This window comes from Ursus americanus, chromosome 31, assembly GCF_024610735.1.
Source record: "Ursus americanus isolate L20-20 chromosome 31, mUrsAme1.1.p, whole genome shotgun sequence".
Lineage (NCBI taxonomy): Eukaryota > Metazoa > Chordata > Mammalia > Carnivora > Ursidae > Ursus > Ursus americanus.
Window position 1 is genome coordinate 19,833,384 of NC_142157.1, and position 17,014 is coordinate 19,850,397.

The window sequence follows — 17,014 nt, forward strand, 5'->3', positions numbered from 1 at the left end:
TAAAATTTGGTTACTCCCGGTTATGTGTTGAATTATGCCCCTCCCCACAAAGATGGTGAAGTCCTAATTCCAGTCCCTATGAAAGTGACCTTATTTGGAAGTAGGGCCTTTGTGGATGACCAAATTAAAATGAAAACATCAGGGTGGGCCCTCTTCCACATAAGACTGTGTCGTAATGAAAAGTGTAAATTTGGACACAGAGACAGACGTGCAGAGAGGGAAGACAATGGAAAGACACAGGAGAATGCCATCTACAAGCCAAGTAATGTGTGAGACTCCCAGGAGCTAGGAGAGGGGCATGGAGTAGGCGATTCTCCCTCACTGCCCTCAAAAGCAACCAGTTCTGCTGACACCTTGATTCCACCCATCTAGCTAACAGAACTGTGGGATAATGTCTGTGGTCTACATCTCTGGTCCTTCATGATGGCAGTCCCAAGAGACAAATATTCTCATCAAATGTTTGACTCGCTTGCCATGGCCCCACGGTAGTCTTTCCAGAGCTCTCCAGTTGCTGTCAGGGAAGACAACGAGATGCTGACTGTGAATATGGTTAGAATTGCTGCAAAAGCCTCACAACCTACCATTTTTGTTTCCAAGTGTGTGGTCTTTGGGAGGTCTTAGGCTCCGATGAGAGCCATTTCCCAAAGCCCAGTCAAAGTTTTCAGCCAGGGAGTTTTGCCAGCCACACCAGCCGTTCTCAAAAGTACAGGAGGTACCACATTCATTTTCATCCGTATCATCTCCACAGTCATCTACAAAATTACACCTTTGCTCTGGTTGATAACATTGGCCATTCTGACATTCCCGATAGCCAGGGGGGCAGGAACCTAGAAAACGGAAAATAAACGAAGATGAGGGAACGCTACTAACACATCACTGAGCTTAAAAGCTAGTAAGAGTGGATTCGCTTTAACTTATAAAGAGATATGGTGTTCTTAGGAGTGTGAGTTATCTGACCCCCATCTCTCTCTCCTGATCCCTGCAGGGTTCTGGCCAATAGAACACTCACATGGACTATTCAAAATGAAAAAAAAAAAAAAAATCAAGCACCATTTTATTGATCTAGGAAAGTACCCCAAGTCTCCTCAAATACAGCATCTCCTATAAGCTAAATTCAAGGATATAAATTAGATCTGAAAGCCAGTGAGGCTTTGCATTTTTTATCCTGAAACAAAATCTTTAGGGTACTAAGAGCTTATGTATTATGGTGTATTTGGAAATACATTCCATTACTACCCATGCATTTCAATATTTATCAGAAACCAAAAATATATATAAAACTTCCACAGCAGGGGTATGAATATATAAGTAATATTCAACTTTCTAAAGCAGATTTTTCTCCAAAATGCATATATATCTGTCACTTGTTTAGAATTTTAGAAACAATTTCCCTACAAAGAAATGTGAACAATAAAGTTTTATTTCTCGTTGTTTTGTCTTTTCCCCCCACAAAGCGTAAAATAAAGAGCAACGGTTTTGAAGACCTGAGTTTGAACTCTGGTACTGATCCTTCTCAGCTATGAGACTTGGATCATCCTACCCTTGATGAGTGTAGTTTCTTTCTAAAAAAGAGAGAAAAGAATAGTACAACCTAGAGAAGTTAAGCGAATGAAAGAGACTGCTGTTGATCCCCCAGTGCCTAGAACAGAGCTTGGCTCTTAGTAGGTGATGAGAAAACATTAGTCAAATACATGAATGAGTGAAACACAGTGCTCTGGAAATGACAAAGTCGTTCAATATGCATATTTAAGGTATTATTATTATCGTGCTCCAATATTACAATAGGGTGTAACACCAGGGTAACAATATTTAAGTGGAAAAAATGGTGCAAAGATCCAACTTGGGATATCTACTCCCCAGTTGTTCTATGTCACTACAGTACCAGAAATTTTCTTCCTTCCTGCCTTCCCCATCTGGTACGTACAGAAACTGATAATGCCTCCCTATTTTATTTCTACATGGTACCTTCCATGGCCTGGGGTTGTCTGGTAGCTGAGGACTGGTGTGGATTAGAGCTGGGGGGGTGATTCAGGGATTCACTAGAAGGTGTTCTGGGAGCTGAAAACTGCTGATAAAGTCTCATAAAGAAGGCTTCCTGTCCTGGATCAGTCCCACATTCTAGAAAATAGATGGCTAAGAGGGGATAAGTGGGAGGAGATGGATGGGATGCCATGTAGAAACCACTGGGGAGAAGACCAGTGTTCTGAAGGCTTCCAGCCATTTTGTGTGCTAAGCTGTTTCTGGACTGTTTGTTCAAAATTGCCTAATTAAATGCCCTTTACACTTGCAAAGCCTTTGAAAATAAGTTTCAACCATGCATTCTGCCTCTAACAAAACTTTCTTGTCTGGGTTAATTGCTAACATTTTCCTTTCTTGCAGCGTGGGATTAAACTATTTTTATTTAGCTGCCCAGTTCAGCTTTAGCAGATTGGGGGTAAGGCAAAAGGCCTTTAATGTTTCAATCACAGAGCTTGACTCAGAATCATAACATTAAAGCATTTCTGAGCTACACAGAAATGGAGAACACATACATTAACCTTCATTTATAAATGAAAATAAATGAGGATTATAGATGTTAAATCACTTGATGATTTTTCAAGAGCAGAGATGCAATTTGGACCCAGGTCTATTGTCTTCTGATTTTTTTTTTTTTAAATCTATTGACTTGAAAAGAAGAGCAGTGATCCAGGTCAACTACCACAAGACCAGACCACCAAGGAACAAAAATGGTAGTGTTGACTACCAGATGCATTATTTCTCATGGGACTATTGAGAACCTGCGAAATTACTAGATCATTTAATTTTACACAAGTTGGCATTTGTATTGATTCTGTCAATTCCAATTTGTTTGGGGAGTAAAAACAAAACTGGCTCTTAAGATGCTTTTCTCCAAAGAGACTGAATCAAGCTAAAACTTAATTCTTTTAAAACAAACAAGAAAGTAATTTGAACATGTTTCTAAATGGAAACACATCACATATCCCAACATATTACACAATCGATATAGCTAATATTTTAGAATAATCATAATTTAAAATTTCTAAAAAAATAGCTACATAATTAAAAAAACACAAAAATTTGAATACTACATAAGATTATTTTGAACAGAAAGCCCTTCACATTAATAAAGACAATTTCACTGCTATCATGTGTCCTACCTCTAAAACACTTTTTGCTAAATATCAAGGAAAATTATCAACTCATGTTAGTCACCTATTTCCAAATTATTTTCCGTGTCTGTTGTCTTGTCCAAAGAAATCAGCTACAAATGGGGAGGGGATGTATCTTTAAGTGATTCTGATATCAAAGCTTTTATGAAATTACGTAACTGATTTTTAGTAAAAATACATTATTCAAATTAGGCAGAGACCTTCTTAGTGGACAGTTTATTTTTACAAAAAAGAACAAATTATGAAAGTAAAAAACCTCCAATATAAATAAATGTTAGAAACATCTGAAGCTTAACTTGCTGAAATGCAAACTCTGATTCTTTGCCTCCAAACTTTTCCAGTGAACAGCCTTCCTCAACTGTGTTTCTGGCAATTTTATAGCCCCAGTTCCTTGGAGGAAAAACAAATCTTGTAAGGAGCTCTGTGTAGTAGGGTCTGACTCCACTTTTTGATGTTTGACTTGATTGCTGACAGCGCTTCCTTTGTGTCCCACATCTGGAGACCTAGTAAGATAGCCCAGGTGCTCCCCTTATTGGCAGCTGGTTCAAACCATGCATGCCCTAATCTGTGCACAGAAAATCTCACCCCAGTCGCACCCTCCAACCACCGGGAAACTCTAAGTCAGTTTCCTTTCCTTGCTCTCTGAAACTACTGTTGGACATGCCTTGGAGCTACTCTGATGTCCTAGAAAGCCTCAATATGTGAGTAATAGACATTTTCAACATTTTTAGTGTACAATTGGCATTATCAGTCTTAACAGCCAAACAAAATTTTGGCCCAAGGTGTGTGTGTGTGTGTGTGTGTGTGTGTGTGTGTAAGACTTATCTCATAACTTATATACAATTTGTCACTGTTACTAATTTCAACTAAGCGACTATCATTTTGTGTGATTTTATTACAATGCTTTCTTTTCTGATCTCTGTGCCTTACCCTTGACCCCTATGGTCCATTAAACAAAATAGAACCATGTGATATTTTAACATAATTGAATGTCACTCCTCTATCCCAAAATCTGTTTAAATACTATTCCCCATTAAAAGGAGCCAGGTCCTCTTGAGAAAATAGTATGTTTGGAGATAAGAACAAAAAAAATTCAAGATGAACCTAGATTTTTTTTTTTTTTTTGGTACCAGAAAATAATAAAGTGTTCAAAACATTATAGCATTATGATGAAAGGCTTAAGGAGGCAGCTTTTAGAGAAACCTACTGGCCAAATCAGAGACAATTTGAGAATCAAGGTAAGTAATAAGAAGACTTTGGCTCCCAGCATACACAAAGTAAGAAACAGTAATAAAGTATGAAATTATCCTTCAGCAATAAACAACTAGAAACTTGGGCGAAGTATATACAAGTGTTTTTAGACATTGAACATTAGGAAATACAGGCTTGTGATCCCTTAGAGAAATGAAAAAAGGCACACCCTATGATCACCCCTAGATTTCTGCATGGAGGCACCTTTTGGACTGTGACTCCAAAAGGGTCAGCCCAGCAGAAAATGAGGTCACACGCAGTAGAGGAAACAAATCTGGGACAGCTAGAATTTTCAATGTTGGGTGGTGGAGGAAAGGGTGCTACACAGAGAAGGAGATCCAGAAACATGCTTAGATCTTCGTCTGAATTCTAGTTTTTATATTTGTAGGATAAAATCCAAAAAGAGAAACTGAGAACAATTTCTAAAAGAATAATAACTAGGAGCTATATGCTGAAAAACTACCGGAGTTCACAGAGGGCCACATATCTTTGAGTTTCTATCAGCCAGAATGTAGAGTCCTTGGTGAATACATAGGGCATTCAGTAGGAACTCCAGAAGGGTACACTTTAGTATGGGACAAAGTAACTCAGAAGGAAGTAGACTCTAGACCATGGGTTGGATTGGCAACCTATCATCTCAGGACCAAATCTGGCCTACCACCTGTTTAAGTAAATACTGTTTTATTGGGACTCAGCCATGCCCACTTGTTTACACATTATCTATGGTTACTTTCACACTAAAATGGCAGTTAAGTAGTTGCAATCAAGACCAGATGGCCTGCAAAGCTGAACATAGTCACTCTCTGAACATATTCTTTTAACCTCAACTTGTTTTTACACGAGATTACTTTAAAAACTAAAGTTTCCTAAGTTAAAAAAAATACAGAGGAAAATTTGCAAAGAGGAAAGTGATAAAGAAATATAAACTTCCAGCTATAAAATAAATAAGTCACAGGGATGAAAAGTACAACATAGGGAATATAATCAGTAATATTGCAATAACTTTATGTGATGACAGATGGTAACGACAGTTACCGTGGTGAGCATTTTATAATGCATGTAATTGTTAAACAACTGTTGTCACTTGAAAATAATATAATATTTTATGTTTAACTATACTTCAAAGATACTAATGTCAAAAAAATTGCTGACTTCTATCCCAAATCTGTCTTTAAAAAAACTTAAAAATAAACCTCAAAAGGACCAAACAGAACTGTTAGCAACTTAACCGCCTCTAGAACAAAGTTCAATGCTTTTTAAAGGAATGTACCAAGCTTCAACACTTAGTAACATGAATTCACAATTCCAGCATCAAATTAAAAATTACTAGTATGTGGGCACCTGGGTGGCTCAGTCAGTTAAGCATCTGCCTTCGGCTCAGGTCATGATCCCAGGGTCCTGTGATACAGCCCCACATTGGGCTCAGTGGTGAGTCTGCTTCTCCCTCTCCCTCTGTGATCTCACTCTCTCTCAAATAAATAAATAAAATATTAAAAAAAATACTAGTATGTGAAGCAGGAAAATGTGATCAATAACCAGGGGAAAAAATAGTCAATAAAAGCAAATATAGATACAACAGAGATGATGGAATTATCGAAGAAAGTAAAGCATAAATGTGCTCAACTGCATTCATCTTACCATAATACAAAATCTACAGAAAGCTCTTTGTAATAACAAATAAGCTTGGCAAGATTATATGACATCAATATACAAAAATCAATTACATTTCTGTATGCTAGAAATAACTAGAATCTGAAATTTTAAACAAGTCCTTTAAAAGAGCCAACCACAAAAGCATAGGGATAAATTTAACAAAATAGATATCTGGCCCTTTACTGACAACTACAAAATACTGATAGGAAAAGAGACCCTAAATAAACAGAGATATATATCAGGTTTATGGATTATAAATCTTAATGTTGTTAAGAACTCAATTCTCTTCACATTTATCTATAATTTCAATATAATCCCAGTCAAAATCTCAGTAGGATTTTGTAAAAATTAAGGAAGAGAATCTAAAATGTATATGAAAATGCAAAACACCTAGATTAGCAGAAAAGGTGTCAGATACACAAAGCCTGATTTCAATAAATACTATAAAGCTATAGTAATTAACACTGTGTGGTATTGACTTACATATAGACAGAGTGATCAGTGGATCAGGGTATATCATTCAGAAGTGGATTCAGAAATATATGATCAATGGGTTTTCAAGAAAAGGTAACTAATATACAGCATTTTCACCAAAAATGAATGAACTGAAATTAAATATAAGGAATAACCAACAAACACCAGCTGAGGGACACTCTACAAAATAAAAGGCCTATACTTTTCAAAGATATCAACGTCAAAGAAAACAAAGAAAGGCTGAGTAATTCCTGTACAGTAAAGAAATGTAACAATACTTAAAAACTAAATGTACTGTATGATCCCTGATTAGATCCTGAACCAGGCAAAAAAACAAAAATTACATAAAGGACTTTTTAGGGACAGTTGATAAAATATGAATGAGGCCTATAAACTGAATAATAATACTGTATCAGTGTTAATTGATTATACATGTAGGTGAACATCCTCTATTTTAGGAAACAGACAATGAATTATTTAGAGGTAAAAGGGTGAGACAGTATCTGCAACTTGCTCTGAAATGACTTGGAAGTAAGATTTATATAAAACAAATGGGTAAACTAATAATAATCTGCAAATCTGTGTGAAGTATAAATTCTGTAGTGTTATTGTAATATTTCTGTGAATGGGAAATGATCATAAAATTTTTTTAAAAATATAAAATTTTGGAAGTTAAAAAAATTAAATCCTCCCATGGCATTCCCCTCTCCCTCAAAATTAAAAGCCAAAGTCCTTAAAAATGGCCCACAGGTACTTTACAGTCTTGACCCCATTTTCTCTGTCTTATCATTGCCCCCTAGCCAGAGACTACCGGGCACACCGTAGTTGAAAAAGTTGGACTTATTACTTGTCTCAATGATGGAGAACAAATACCTCAGGGAACCACGGGACAGTTCAGTGAGAAGGGAGGAGAAATGACTTAATAGGATTAGGGCTTTGGGTAGATTATTTTGGGGAGAGTCAAAGAAAGTGGAATTTTGATCCAGATTGGGTGCCATCAGGGAGCAGAGATAATTACGTGATTGGCTATCTTAATGATTCTTATCTAACAAAGGGAAGACTAGAATAGGCTGAAGCTATAATAGGTTGGAAACACTCCTATGAGTCAAGATACAGGGATGTTTGGTCATTTTTTTGGCCAAGACACGGGTCGTGTTTTGTCTGTGTTCAGTCACGATTACAAAGTGATCTTGTTTTTATCTTGATCCACGGTTCCAGAGTGGCTTTATCTGATGAGGACACTATGTGAAATTGCTTATGTTCAATAGAAGAACCACCAGCTCATAGCAACACCAAGGCCCAAATGATATAGTACCAGGCCAGGTCCCAGATGTCATGGGCTGCTTTTCTTTTTCTCACTTTGCAATTCTATTTATATGGCAAGAGAGTTGAGTGGAGCAACCAACCCTTCTAAGGGATATAAGGTTAGAAAATAAAACCTTATGGTTGTTCTTGGCTTTTTGCAGTAGGTAAAAACAAAACAAAACAAAACAAAACAAAACAAAACAAAACAAACCACAACCACCCCCCCCCAAAATGGTAGACCAGTTGCTTTGGGAGATCCTGAAATAGTTGAAAGTCCTTCATATTTGTTATTTTTTAAGCCTCTTGATCTTTCCCCTTAGTAATTTGCAGCAAAGACTTGAAAATGTGAAGACACATGGCATCAACCTTACTGTTAGCACAAAAGGAGATAACACATGGAAAGAAATTCTATAAAATAGATGACCGTAGTCTCAAGGAATGGACAAAGAAACAGGTAGAGGAATTAGGATTTGTGTTAAGAAAACAAGGAAAACATATGAAAACCAGCAGTTTCTATATTTATAGGCTTCTTAGGCCCTGGGCTCAGTCCTCCACTGAGAAAAAAACTGCAAATTGGCTCAAATACTGTTCCGGCAGCTTCCATCTTCTTCATTCCAAAGAGTTGCAATTCAAACATTCAAAGAACACTTTCTATACCTTGATCAGCACAACAAAAACTTATGCTAAAATGCCAGTCATGTTCATTCAAAAGGATATTTCCGGAAAGAATGGTTTATTCCTCAGTTTTTTAATTACCCAGTTTTAATACTTAACCATTAAGAAATGCTACACTAACATTCAACTAGTTCTAATCCTATGCTGGAAAAGCACTCAACCAAGAAATCCAAAGGTACCTTTTAAAAATAAATACCCCTTCATGATTCTGACTTGGAGGAAATTACTGACATCTTGGTGGTGAACAATTTGTATACCCTGAGTTTCTAGTGGATCATATTTAAAAAGGTAAGGTAATGAGCTGGATCATTTAAAATCATCATTTTCTGAAATTTCAAATTCAACTATCAGGGATAACATGAAGACAGTCCAGTAAATTATTTCTGCTGCCAGGAAATGTAAAGTATAATAATATTTTATTGTTTTTCAGTGTACTTGATAGAGGCTTTGAGTATTTAAGGAGAATTGGTTCTAAGACATCACAAATAAAGCCACTACCATGAGACAGAAAACTGGAGCTAGAAGTATGATCTAGGGATAAATCTCAAGATGAGAATCACTTCAGGAAAATTATACTTTGTACTTTTATACAAATTGGTCAGTCTTTCCTTTTATGGTTTTTGACAATCCAATAGTAAATAAAATTCTCCCGTATTTTTTCTAGTACTGTATGATTGCTGTACAATTTCATTTTTTTCTTTTTAAAATATTTAAATATTTTAAACCTTTGAAATCTATTTTGGCATATAGAATAAAAGATAATATTTTTAAAGTGGGAAGAGGAATACACACACCTGCACAACATACACACATGCTGGTGTGTGTGTGTGTGTGTGTGTGTGTGTGTGTGTGTGTGTGTTTTAAGATTTGTTTATTCGTTTTGGAGGGAGAGAGAGAGAGCATGAACCACTGGGACAGAGGAAGAGAAAGAGAAAAACTCAAGCATATTCTGCACTGAGCACAGATCCTGATGCGGGGCTCGATCCCACGACCCTAAGATTATGACCCGAGCTGAAACCAAGAGTCAGATGCTTAACAGCCTGTGCCATCCAGGCACCCCCATGCTGGGGTGTTTAATGAATGTCTCTGGAAAGATACATGAGAAATAATCAGTTCCTCTGGAAATAGGACATAAAGACAGAAGTCAGAGGAAAATACTTTTTTTTAACCTAGCCCATTTTTGATAATACTATGTGTATTTAAATAAACGTTTGCTTTATTTAAAAATAACATGCCAGGGCATCTACCTACGATAAAGAAAGGATTCAAATAATACAGTTATAGTTGGGGAATCCAAAACAGGCTAAAGCTCCTCTGATGAGTATTAACCTGGACCGAGGGATAAGAATGTTGACAGTTTATGGCAAACGGAAGACTCGAACACGCTCTACTCCAGGTGGCTGTGGAGGAAATGCTGAAATTAACGAAGAACCAAATTACAGTTTAGAAAAGTCAATATAAGGAACGAAACGCTCTATGAAACATCTAAGATCTATACTACATTTATAGTGGACTATGAACTACAAAAGGTAGAACAAATAGGGAAGGTAGGTAGTGGTAAAGGAATTCAGAAGAAATCCGGTAGTCATCATCGAGCCCTGCTTCTCCTTCATTTCCCGTATTCAACCAACCACTAACACTGTCCCATTTTACTTTCTAAATATTTCTTGAATCACCCACTTCTCAAGGGACATTCATGTCTCTCCTTGACTAATGAAACAGCTTCCTAACTGATAGCTCTATTTCCATGTTAGTCCTCCTGAAATTCACACTGTACTCTGTAAATGGAGTAATGTTTTTCGAAATGCAAACTGGATCACTATGCTGCTTGAACCTCATTAAATGGCTTCCTATCAGAGTTAAGGTAAAGACCAAATTTGTTAATGGACTAATGGACATAGATTAAACTCTACTCACCTTTACAGCCTCATCTCATGGTCCCCTTCAACTCCCCACCACAAAAACCTACTAGCCTTTTTGCAGCCCCTCCAATCACAGATACTTTACATATGCTGGGCCACCTGCCTCTAGACATCTCTCTTTATAAATCTTGCAGATTTCAGCTCAACATATACTTTCTGCAAAAAAGTCTTGATTGGTCAGGGCCATCCATTACAGCCTCTTGCAATACCAGGCAGCTCTTCTTCACAGAACTTTAATAACACTCATTGTATTTGTCTATGTGGTTATGTGCATAATGACTCTTTTTCCATTGCTAGTCCATAGGGCCCATTGGGAATAGAAAATATCATGTACTCAGAAAATGCTCACTGTGCATTTTGCTGGGGAACAAAGAAAGGAATGAATAAACAAATGAATGAATGAACTGAAGAGAGCAAAGAGAAGGGGCACACATCCATGAGCACATGAGAGAATCCAGGAGATGGTTCACTAGAAGATGAGTTGGCATTTTGATTTTTGGACAAAAATGACAGGGAGAGAGCTGTGTTTGGATTGCTGAACTTTGAGATGCCAAGACTGAGGGTATTAGAGAAAGAGAGTCAATCACTTCTGAACTATTTGCTGTGATGAAAATGACAAACATTTCTGAGTTTCTTTCTTCTTTTTCGATAGTAACAGTGGCTATTCAATTTGTTCAAAATATACATTTCTGACACTTTCGGCAAAGATTCCCTATTATGTTTGCAAACAGACTTCTACAGTCGCAATCCCAATTTAATACTGCCTTCGCATAATTTGATCTATAACAAAGCAATTTCCATTTGTAAACCTTGCCAACCTGGTGAAAACAAATTCTATGTAATGAAGCTAAGACAATTATCTAATTCAAAGGGGAAAATAAAAGAAAACAAATCATCTAAGCTAAATTCTATTAATAGGAAGCAAAACAAACCCGAAGTATTTGTATGCCTAAACACCACTCCAGTTATGCTTCAAATTAACTGGGATAAATTAGGTTTGAATTTGTTTCAATGTACATATTTTTTACTTTGTATACATCATTCATAACGAATAGAGTACAAAAGTCTTTTGAAACAGGATTAGTATATGGGCTGTCTTTCCTTAAAACATGTATCATCAAACTAGGGTAAAATTGTTCTCCGGTATTTGTGTGTGTGTACACACACACGCGTGTGTGAGTCTATACACACACATGACATATGTGTGTTGCATAATTCACATGTTACATACAGAAGGGTATATTTTGTGCATGCACGTGTGACAGTATTTCATATATGCATTTGCATGTGTATAAAAGGTGTAGTTAAAAATGACTGCAGAACAATGTATAAGTGGGTGATAAAATTAGTCATGATGGTAACTACTAGTTACTCATCACCTCCTACATGCCGTGCTTTGTGCTGGGTACTTGATGAATATTATCTCTAATCCTCATATAAGAAATGATAGTTACCTCTATTTTAAGTTTTTATTTAAATTCCAGTTAGTTAACATATAGAGTATTATTAGTTTCAGCAGCAGAATTTAGTGATTCATCAGTTGCATATAACACAGGACTCACCACGACAAGTGCCCTCCTTAATGCCCATCACCCATTTAGTGCATCCCCCCCTCAATGCCTCTGGTAACCAGCAGTTTGTTGTCTATAGTGAAGAGTCTGTTTCTTGGTTTGTGTCTCTCTTTTTGTCCCCTTGCTTGTCTGTTTCTTAAATTGCACATACGAGTGAAATCATATGGTATTTGTCTTTCTCTGACTGACTTATTCAACTTGGCATAATACTCTCTAGTTTCATCCATGTCATTGCAAATGTAAGATTTCATTCTTTTTAATGGCAGAGCAATATTCCATTATACATACATACCACTTCTTTATCTATTCGTCAGTCAACAGACATTTGGGCTGCTTCCACAATTTTAGTTATCTCTATTTTCAAATGTACCGATTAAGAATAAGAAAGCTAAAGTGCAATTTCCAAGGTTATTACATCTATGTATCTGACTTAAAATTTCCTAAATTTATTAAAATTTATCAAACATGTACAAAGTAAGATAATAACATATTAATAATAGCTTATAACTTAATTATCAAGTGTTTACTTCTGCTTGGCCCTGTGGTAGGTGTTTGCAGTGTATCATGTCACGTAATTCTCAAAATCACCCTATGAGAGTGACACCACTGGTACGCTGAACATGTACCATGGTATTGTGCTAGGACTGGACAGTTTATCTCACCTTTTCAAACATGTAATCCAATTAACCTACCCCAAACCAATATGCTTCAGGGAAGGGCTAACAGCCCTAGTCTCATATATCTGTTTTAGCTGTGAATTCACACACTATGCCCACTGTTTTCGTTGATGTGCCCACCCATGACTCTTAAAATAATAATGGAATGATTATGATTGTTTCATTCCTTTACGTGGTAAGGAGAAGGGATAGAATACCCGAGACCCCTTGTTTAGCACTGAATGGGTAGTAACTATCTTGAACATGGGAACCCTGAGAGCACTGCATTCAGATTCTGCGGGGAATCTTCCAACAAAGTGCAAGGATAAACAGATCAAGGAATCAACATGGTTAGAATCACCCAAAGATTTCATCTGGTGAACTCCAGCCTCTTGAATCAAGGGCAAGTCATTTTGTCTCTTAGTTTAAAGCACGATAAGCTGACATATATATCACATAATGGATAAATACAATTTCAGAGATTAGTGTAGACACACTTAAGTATTTTGACATTTTTTTTCTTTTCAGTAAGAATTGAAATAGCCAAATGCATAAATTAATTGAATCAGCCCTGCATAAAGAGGGACTAGTACAATGAATCTAGATACAAACTTAGTACACAGAAATCATTCCGCAGTTACAATAATTGGGCCATGAGATCACTCTGAAAATATTACAAAAGGGAGGCATAAAGAATTATAAAAATCAGTATCTGTAAGATAGTCACACTATTTGCTTAGGAGACACATAGCACTCCCTGACACCATGCTGTAAATAAATTTCTCCCATGGATCTTCAATATTGTAAACTGCAGGTCAAAAATGAAAGACAGGAAGGGAAGGGAAGGGAAGGAGAAGGGGAAGGGGAAGGGGAAGGGGAAGGGGAAGGGGAAGGGGAAGGGGAGGGAGAAAGAAAGAAAGAAAGAGAGAGAGAGAGAGAGAGAAAAGAAAGAAAGAAAGAAAGAAAGAAAGAAAGAAAGAAAGAAAGAAAGAAAGAAAGAAAGAAGAAAGAAAAGGAAAGGGAAGAGGGAGAAAGAAAGAAAGAGAGAGAAAAAGAAAGAAAAGAAAAGAAAGAAGGAAGATATTAAGGGAATTAAACTTTGTAACAAGCTTTTGATAAGATCAAAAGTATCACAAGACTTTTCATGTCATTACTTCACTTGCTCCTTTATACAAGAAAGAATTAACAATTTTCACCTTTGCACCAGGCACACTGCTCTGCATCGGGAGTATAGTGTTGAAGAGGATTGTGTTTGTCCCCACGGTGTTTCTCCTCCAACGAAGAGGAGGATAATGATGGAATACACATACAAGGCAGTGACAGGAACCTGTGGTGGGTAGAAGAGGAGGTGGTCCTCTGTGTGCATCTCTAAGGATGTAACATTGCAGTAAAGAACCTAAATAAATTGAAGCATAAAGCCATGCAAGACAGGTCAAGGGAATCACAAGTTCAAGGCCCTGTGGTGGGAAAGAGCTTAGAGTTATGGGAGGTCCTCACAAAGCCCATATGGCTAGATGCTAATGAGCATGGCTCTAAGCTATAGGAGGAGAGACAGAGGGGACCAGCAGGTAGGCTCCACGGCCTTTGGGAAGACTTGGCTTTACTCTGAGATGGCGAGCTACTGGCAGTTTTTGCCTAGAATCATGGGATAATTAATAACTTAAAAAAATTCTTAAAAAAAATCGTTGGCTAGTATATGGAGAGTGGGCAATAGAGAAGCATGAATGCATAAAAGGAGATCAATTAGGAGTCTATTACAATAAGTGACCCAGTTAGGCAAAGAGGTGGGTTCACACTAGCAGTATTAAGAGTATTAAAGAAGCAGTGCCTGGAACATAGTGAGTACTTAACAAATGAGAGCTATCATTATTATCGTTAGAGTGATTACAGGGTAGAGAGTAAAAAGGTGATGAATTTTGAAAATGTTTTTAAGATAGAGCCCATAGAAATTACTAACATTAAAGATGGATAATCAGAGTGGGAGAGGTCAAGAATTGCTTTGAAGTTTTGGCATTAAAAACTGGGTGAATGATGTAAACTTTTACTCAAGAAGGAGTCAGGGGGGCAGTGGGGAGAAGCTTGAGGCAGAATAAAGTTCTATTCTATTATTATTAGCAAAAAAAGAGAAAAAAATAGAATCATGCTGGAAAATAATATAAACACCTTATTTTATAGAATATTAACATGTATTATTTTATATTACTCTCATCTCATTCCCCAGGAAGATGTAGAGACCAGGATCCTTTTGTATAGATGAGAAAATCGAGTTGGCAGGAAACCTAAATGGCTTCAAAGTCTATAAATCAGCCAAGACATATTATCACAGCTAATCATGCCTTAGAAAATACTATTTAACTGTTATCTCTGCTGAAGGATAATGCTGAATTTTCCCTGAAATTTGCTGATGAGTAACCATAGCTAGCTAGCTATCGATAGATCTATCTAATGTATTTATAAAGAGAAAGGGGAATAGTCATAAATCACAAAGAATAGGTTGAGAAATGAATTGGAAGGTAGAGGAAGCAATGAAGGTAATCAAAGGTCTGTTCCTTTAGAGGTTTTAAAAAATATAACACTTTTGTAAATAACAAATAACCAATGTAAAGAAGATCTCTCTCTTGTTTTGTTTTAGATTTTCTGCTGCATAATCAAGAGGCCAAATAATTTCGATGAAGCTGTACAAATGCCAGATAGTTTAGCACCACAAATCTCACCTTTGGTAAAAGAGGACTAATTGCAGGAAGCAAAATAGTTAACTAATCATAGCACCAAAAATCACTGCATTGAGATCAATTCACAGATCTTCAGTGATTCAAAGTCTGGTCTTAATCAGTTCTTTTAGCCTTTCTGTATAGAAATGTTTCCGTTACTATAACAGTTATTACAACTGACCTCACTTACAAGGCTGTTTTGAAATATAAATAAATAATTATAAGATATTTTGGGGAAAAAACGCGATCATGACTTAAATAACTATATCAAAACAAATTTAGGTGAGCATAGGCTTTGTTTAAAAAAATGAAAGCATTCATTAGTCATCACTTTCATTACCATAGCTAAAATTAATTGAATGCCAACCAATAGCAGATACCATATAGAGATAATAATTCATATTTATAAATATATTTATATATAATTTCTAATTCTCACAACATTGAAAAGTAAATATTATCTTGATTTTACACCAAAATTAACTTGTGCACATTCATAATGTTGGCATATGGCAGAGCTGGGATTTAGACCCGAATGGAACAAACACTGAAATTATGCTCTTTTTCATTATAGTCCATTGCCTAAAACCCTAGGCCAAACAGAAAAACTAAGAAATAACAAGAAGCAAACGATTACATCTCTGCCCTCATGGAGTTTAGTACCCGTGTATGTAGTTACAGTAAAGATTCACTAATCACACAGCTCAATGTATGGTGAGGGAACCGAATGACATTGTGAATTCCATGAAAGACCTCTGACACCAGGGGACATGGGGTGACTGGGGTCACAGTAACTAGATACTAAAGAACCGTATATTAAGCTGCCTTAAAAAGAAGAGTAAAATTCATGGAAGAAATACAGAGACTAGAAAATGCCTTTCTAGCAATTGAAAACTGGTATGATTAATAAAAACAGGCATGAGTCACAGCATGCTTGTGGATAAGAATCAAATCAATCTTACTTGAGATGCAAATGAATACTTTTATAGCACTTGATAATTTACAAACACTTTCATATGTGTGTGCATCTGTAGAGATAGACACACACGGACCCGCATGTGCACACATGTGTGTGATTGTATTTGTTCTGATTCAAACTGTAAGAGCAAACATGGAGAGAATAAACCAGTCACTCCTGGAGCCAGAACTCAATCCATGTGCTCTCACTCCAAACTTCATGTACAGAATTAGTGAAGACATAACCATGAGGGATTTTCAGCTGTCTGCTTCATGGTCAAAGCATTTCTTCATCCCCATCTTCACTGGGATGTACTCTCAACTCCTGAGTACATTACTCAGAGCCATTCACAAGCCAGACCCAGCCCTTCTTTCATTCTCACCAGATGTCTGTCCATTCCTCCGAACACACATGGACTTCTATGTACCTGAGTCCTTGCCCATGTTCTTCCTAGTTTGGGGTATATCTATCTCTATTAAAAGGCTACTACTCCACTAGATCCAACTAATTGAACTTTACCAGATACCTTATTCTTCAGGGAAAAAAAAGATAAACTGAGAGTAGTAGTCTGAATAATGTCCCTGCTCAAATCTCTGCAAATATGTTGCTTCACATGGTGGGGGTGAGGGTGGCAATGTGATTTTGGCAGATGTGATTAAAGGTAAGGA

The 17,014-nt window shown here is 36.7% G+C and overlaps 1 protein-coding gene across 4 annotated transcripts in view; it reads right to left on the bottom strand.

Annotated features, from left to right (window-relative positions):
* LOC123785611 (MAM and LDL-receptor class A domain-containing protein 1) overlaps positions 1–17,014 on the bottom strand; it is a 660,266-nt gene that overhangs the window by 319,063 nt on the left and 324,189 nt on the right. For all 4 annotated transcript variants that reach the window (XM_087857640.1, XM_087857642.1, XM_087857641.1 and 1 more), the window contains one exon: positions 582–827. In XM_087857640.1, coding sequence (XP_087713766.1) covers positions 582–827 — 246 coding nt within the window. The remainder of the gene's footprint in view (positions 1–581; positions 828–17,014) is intronic.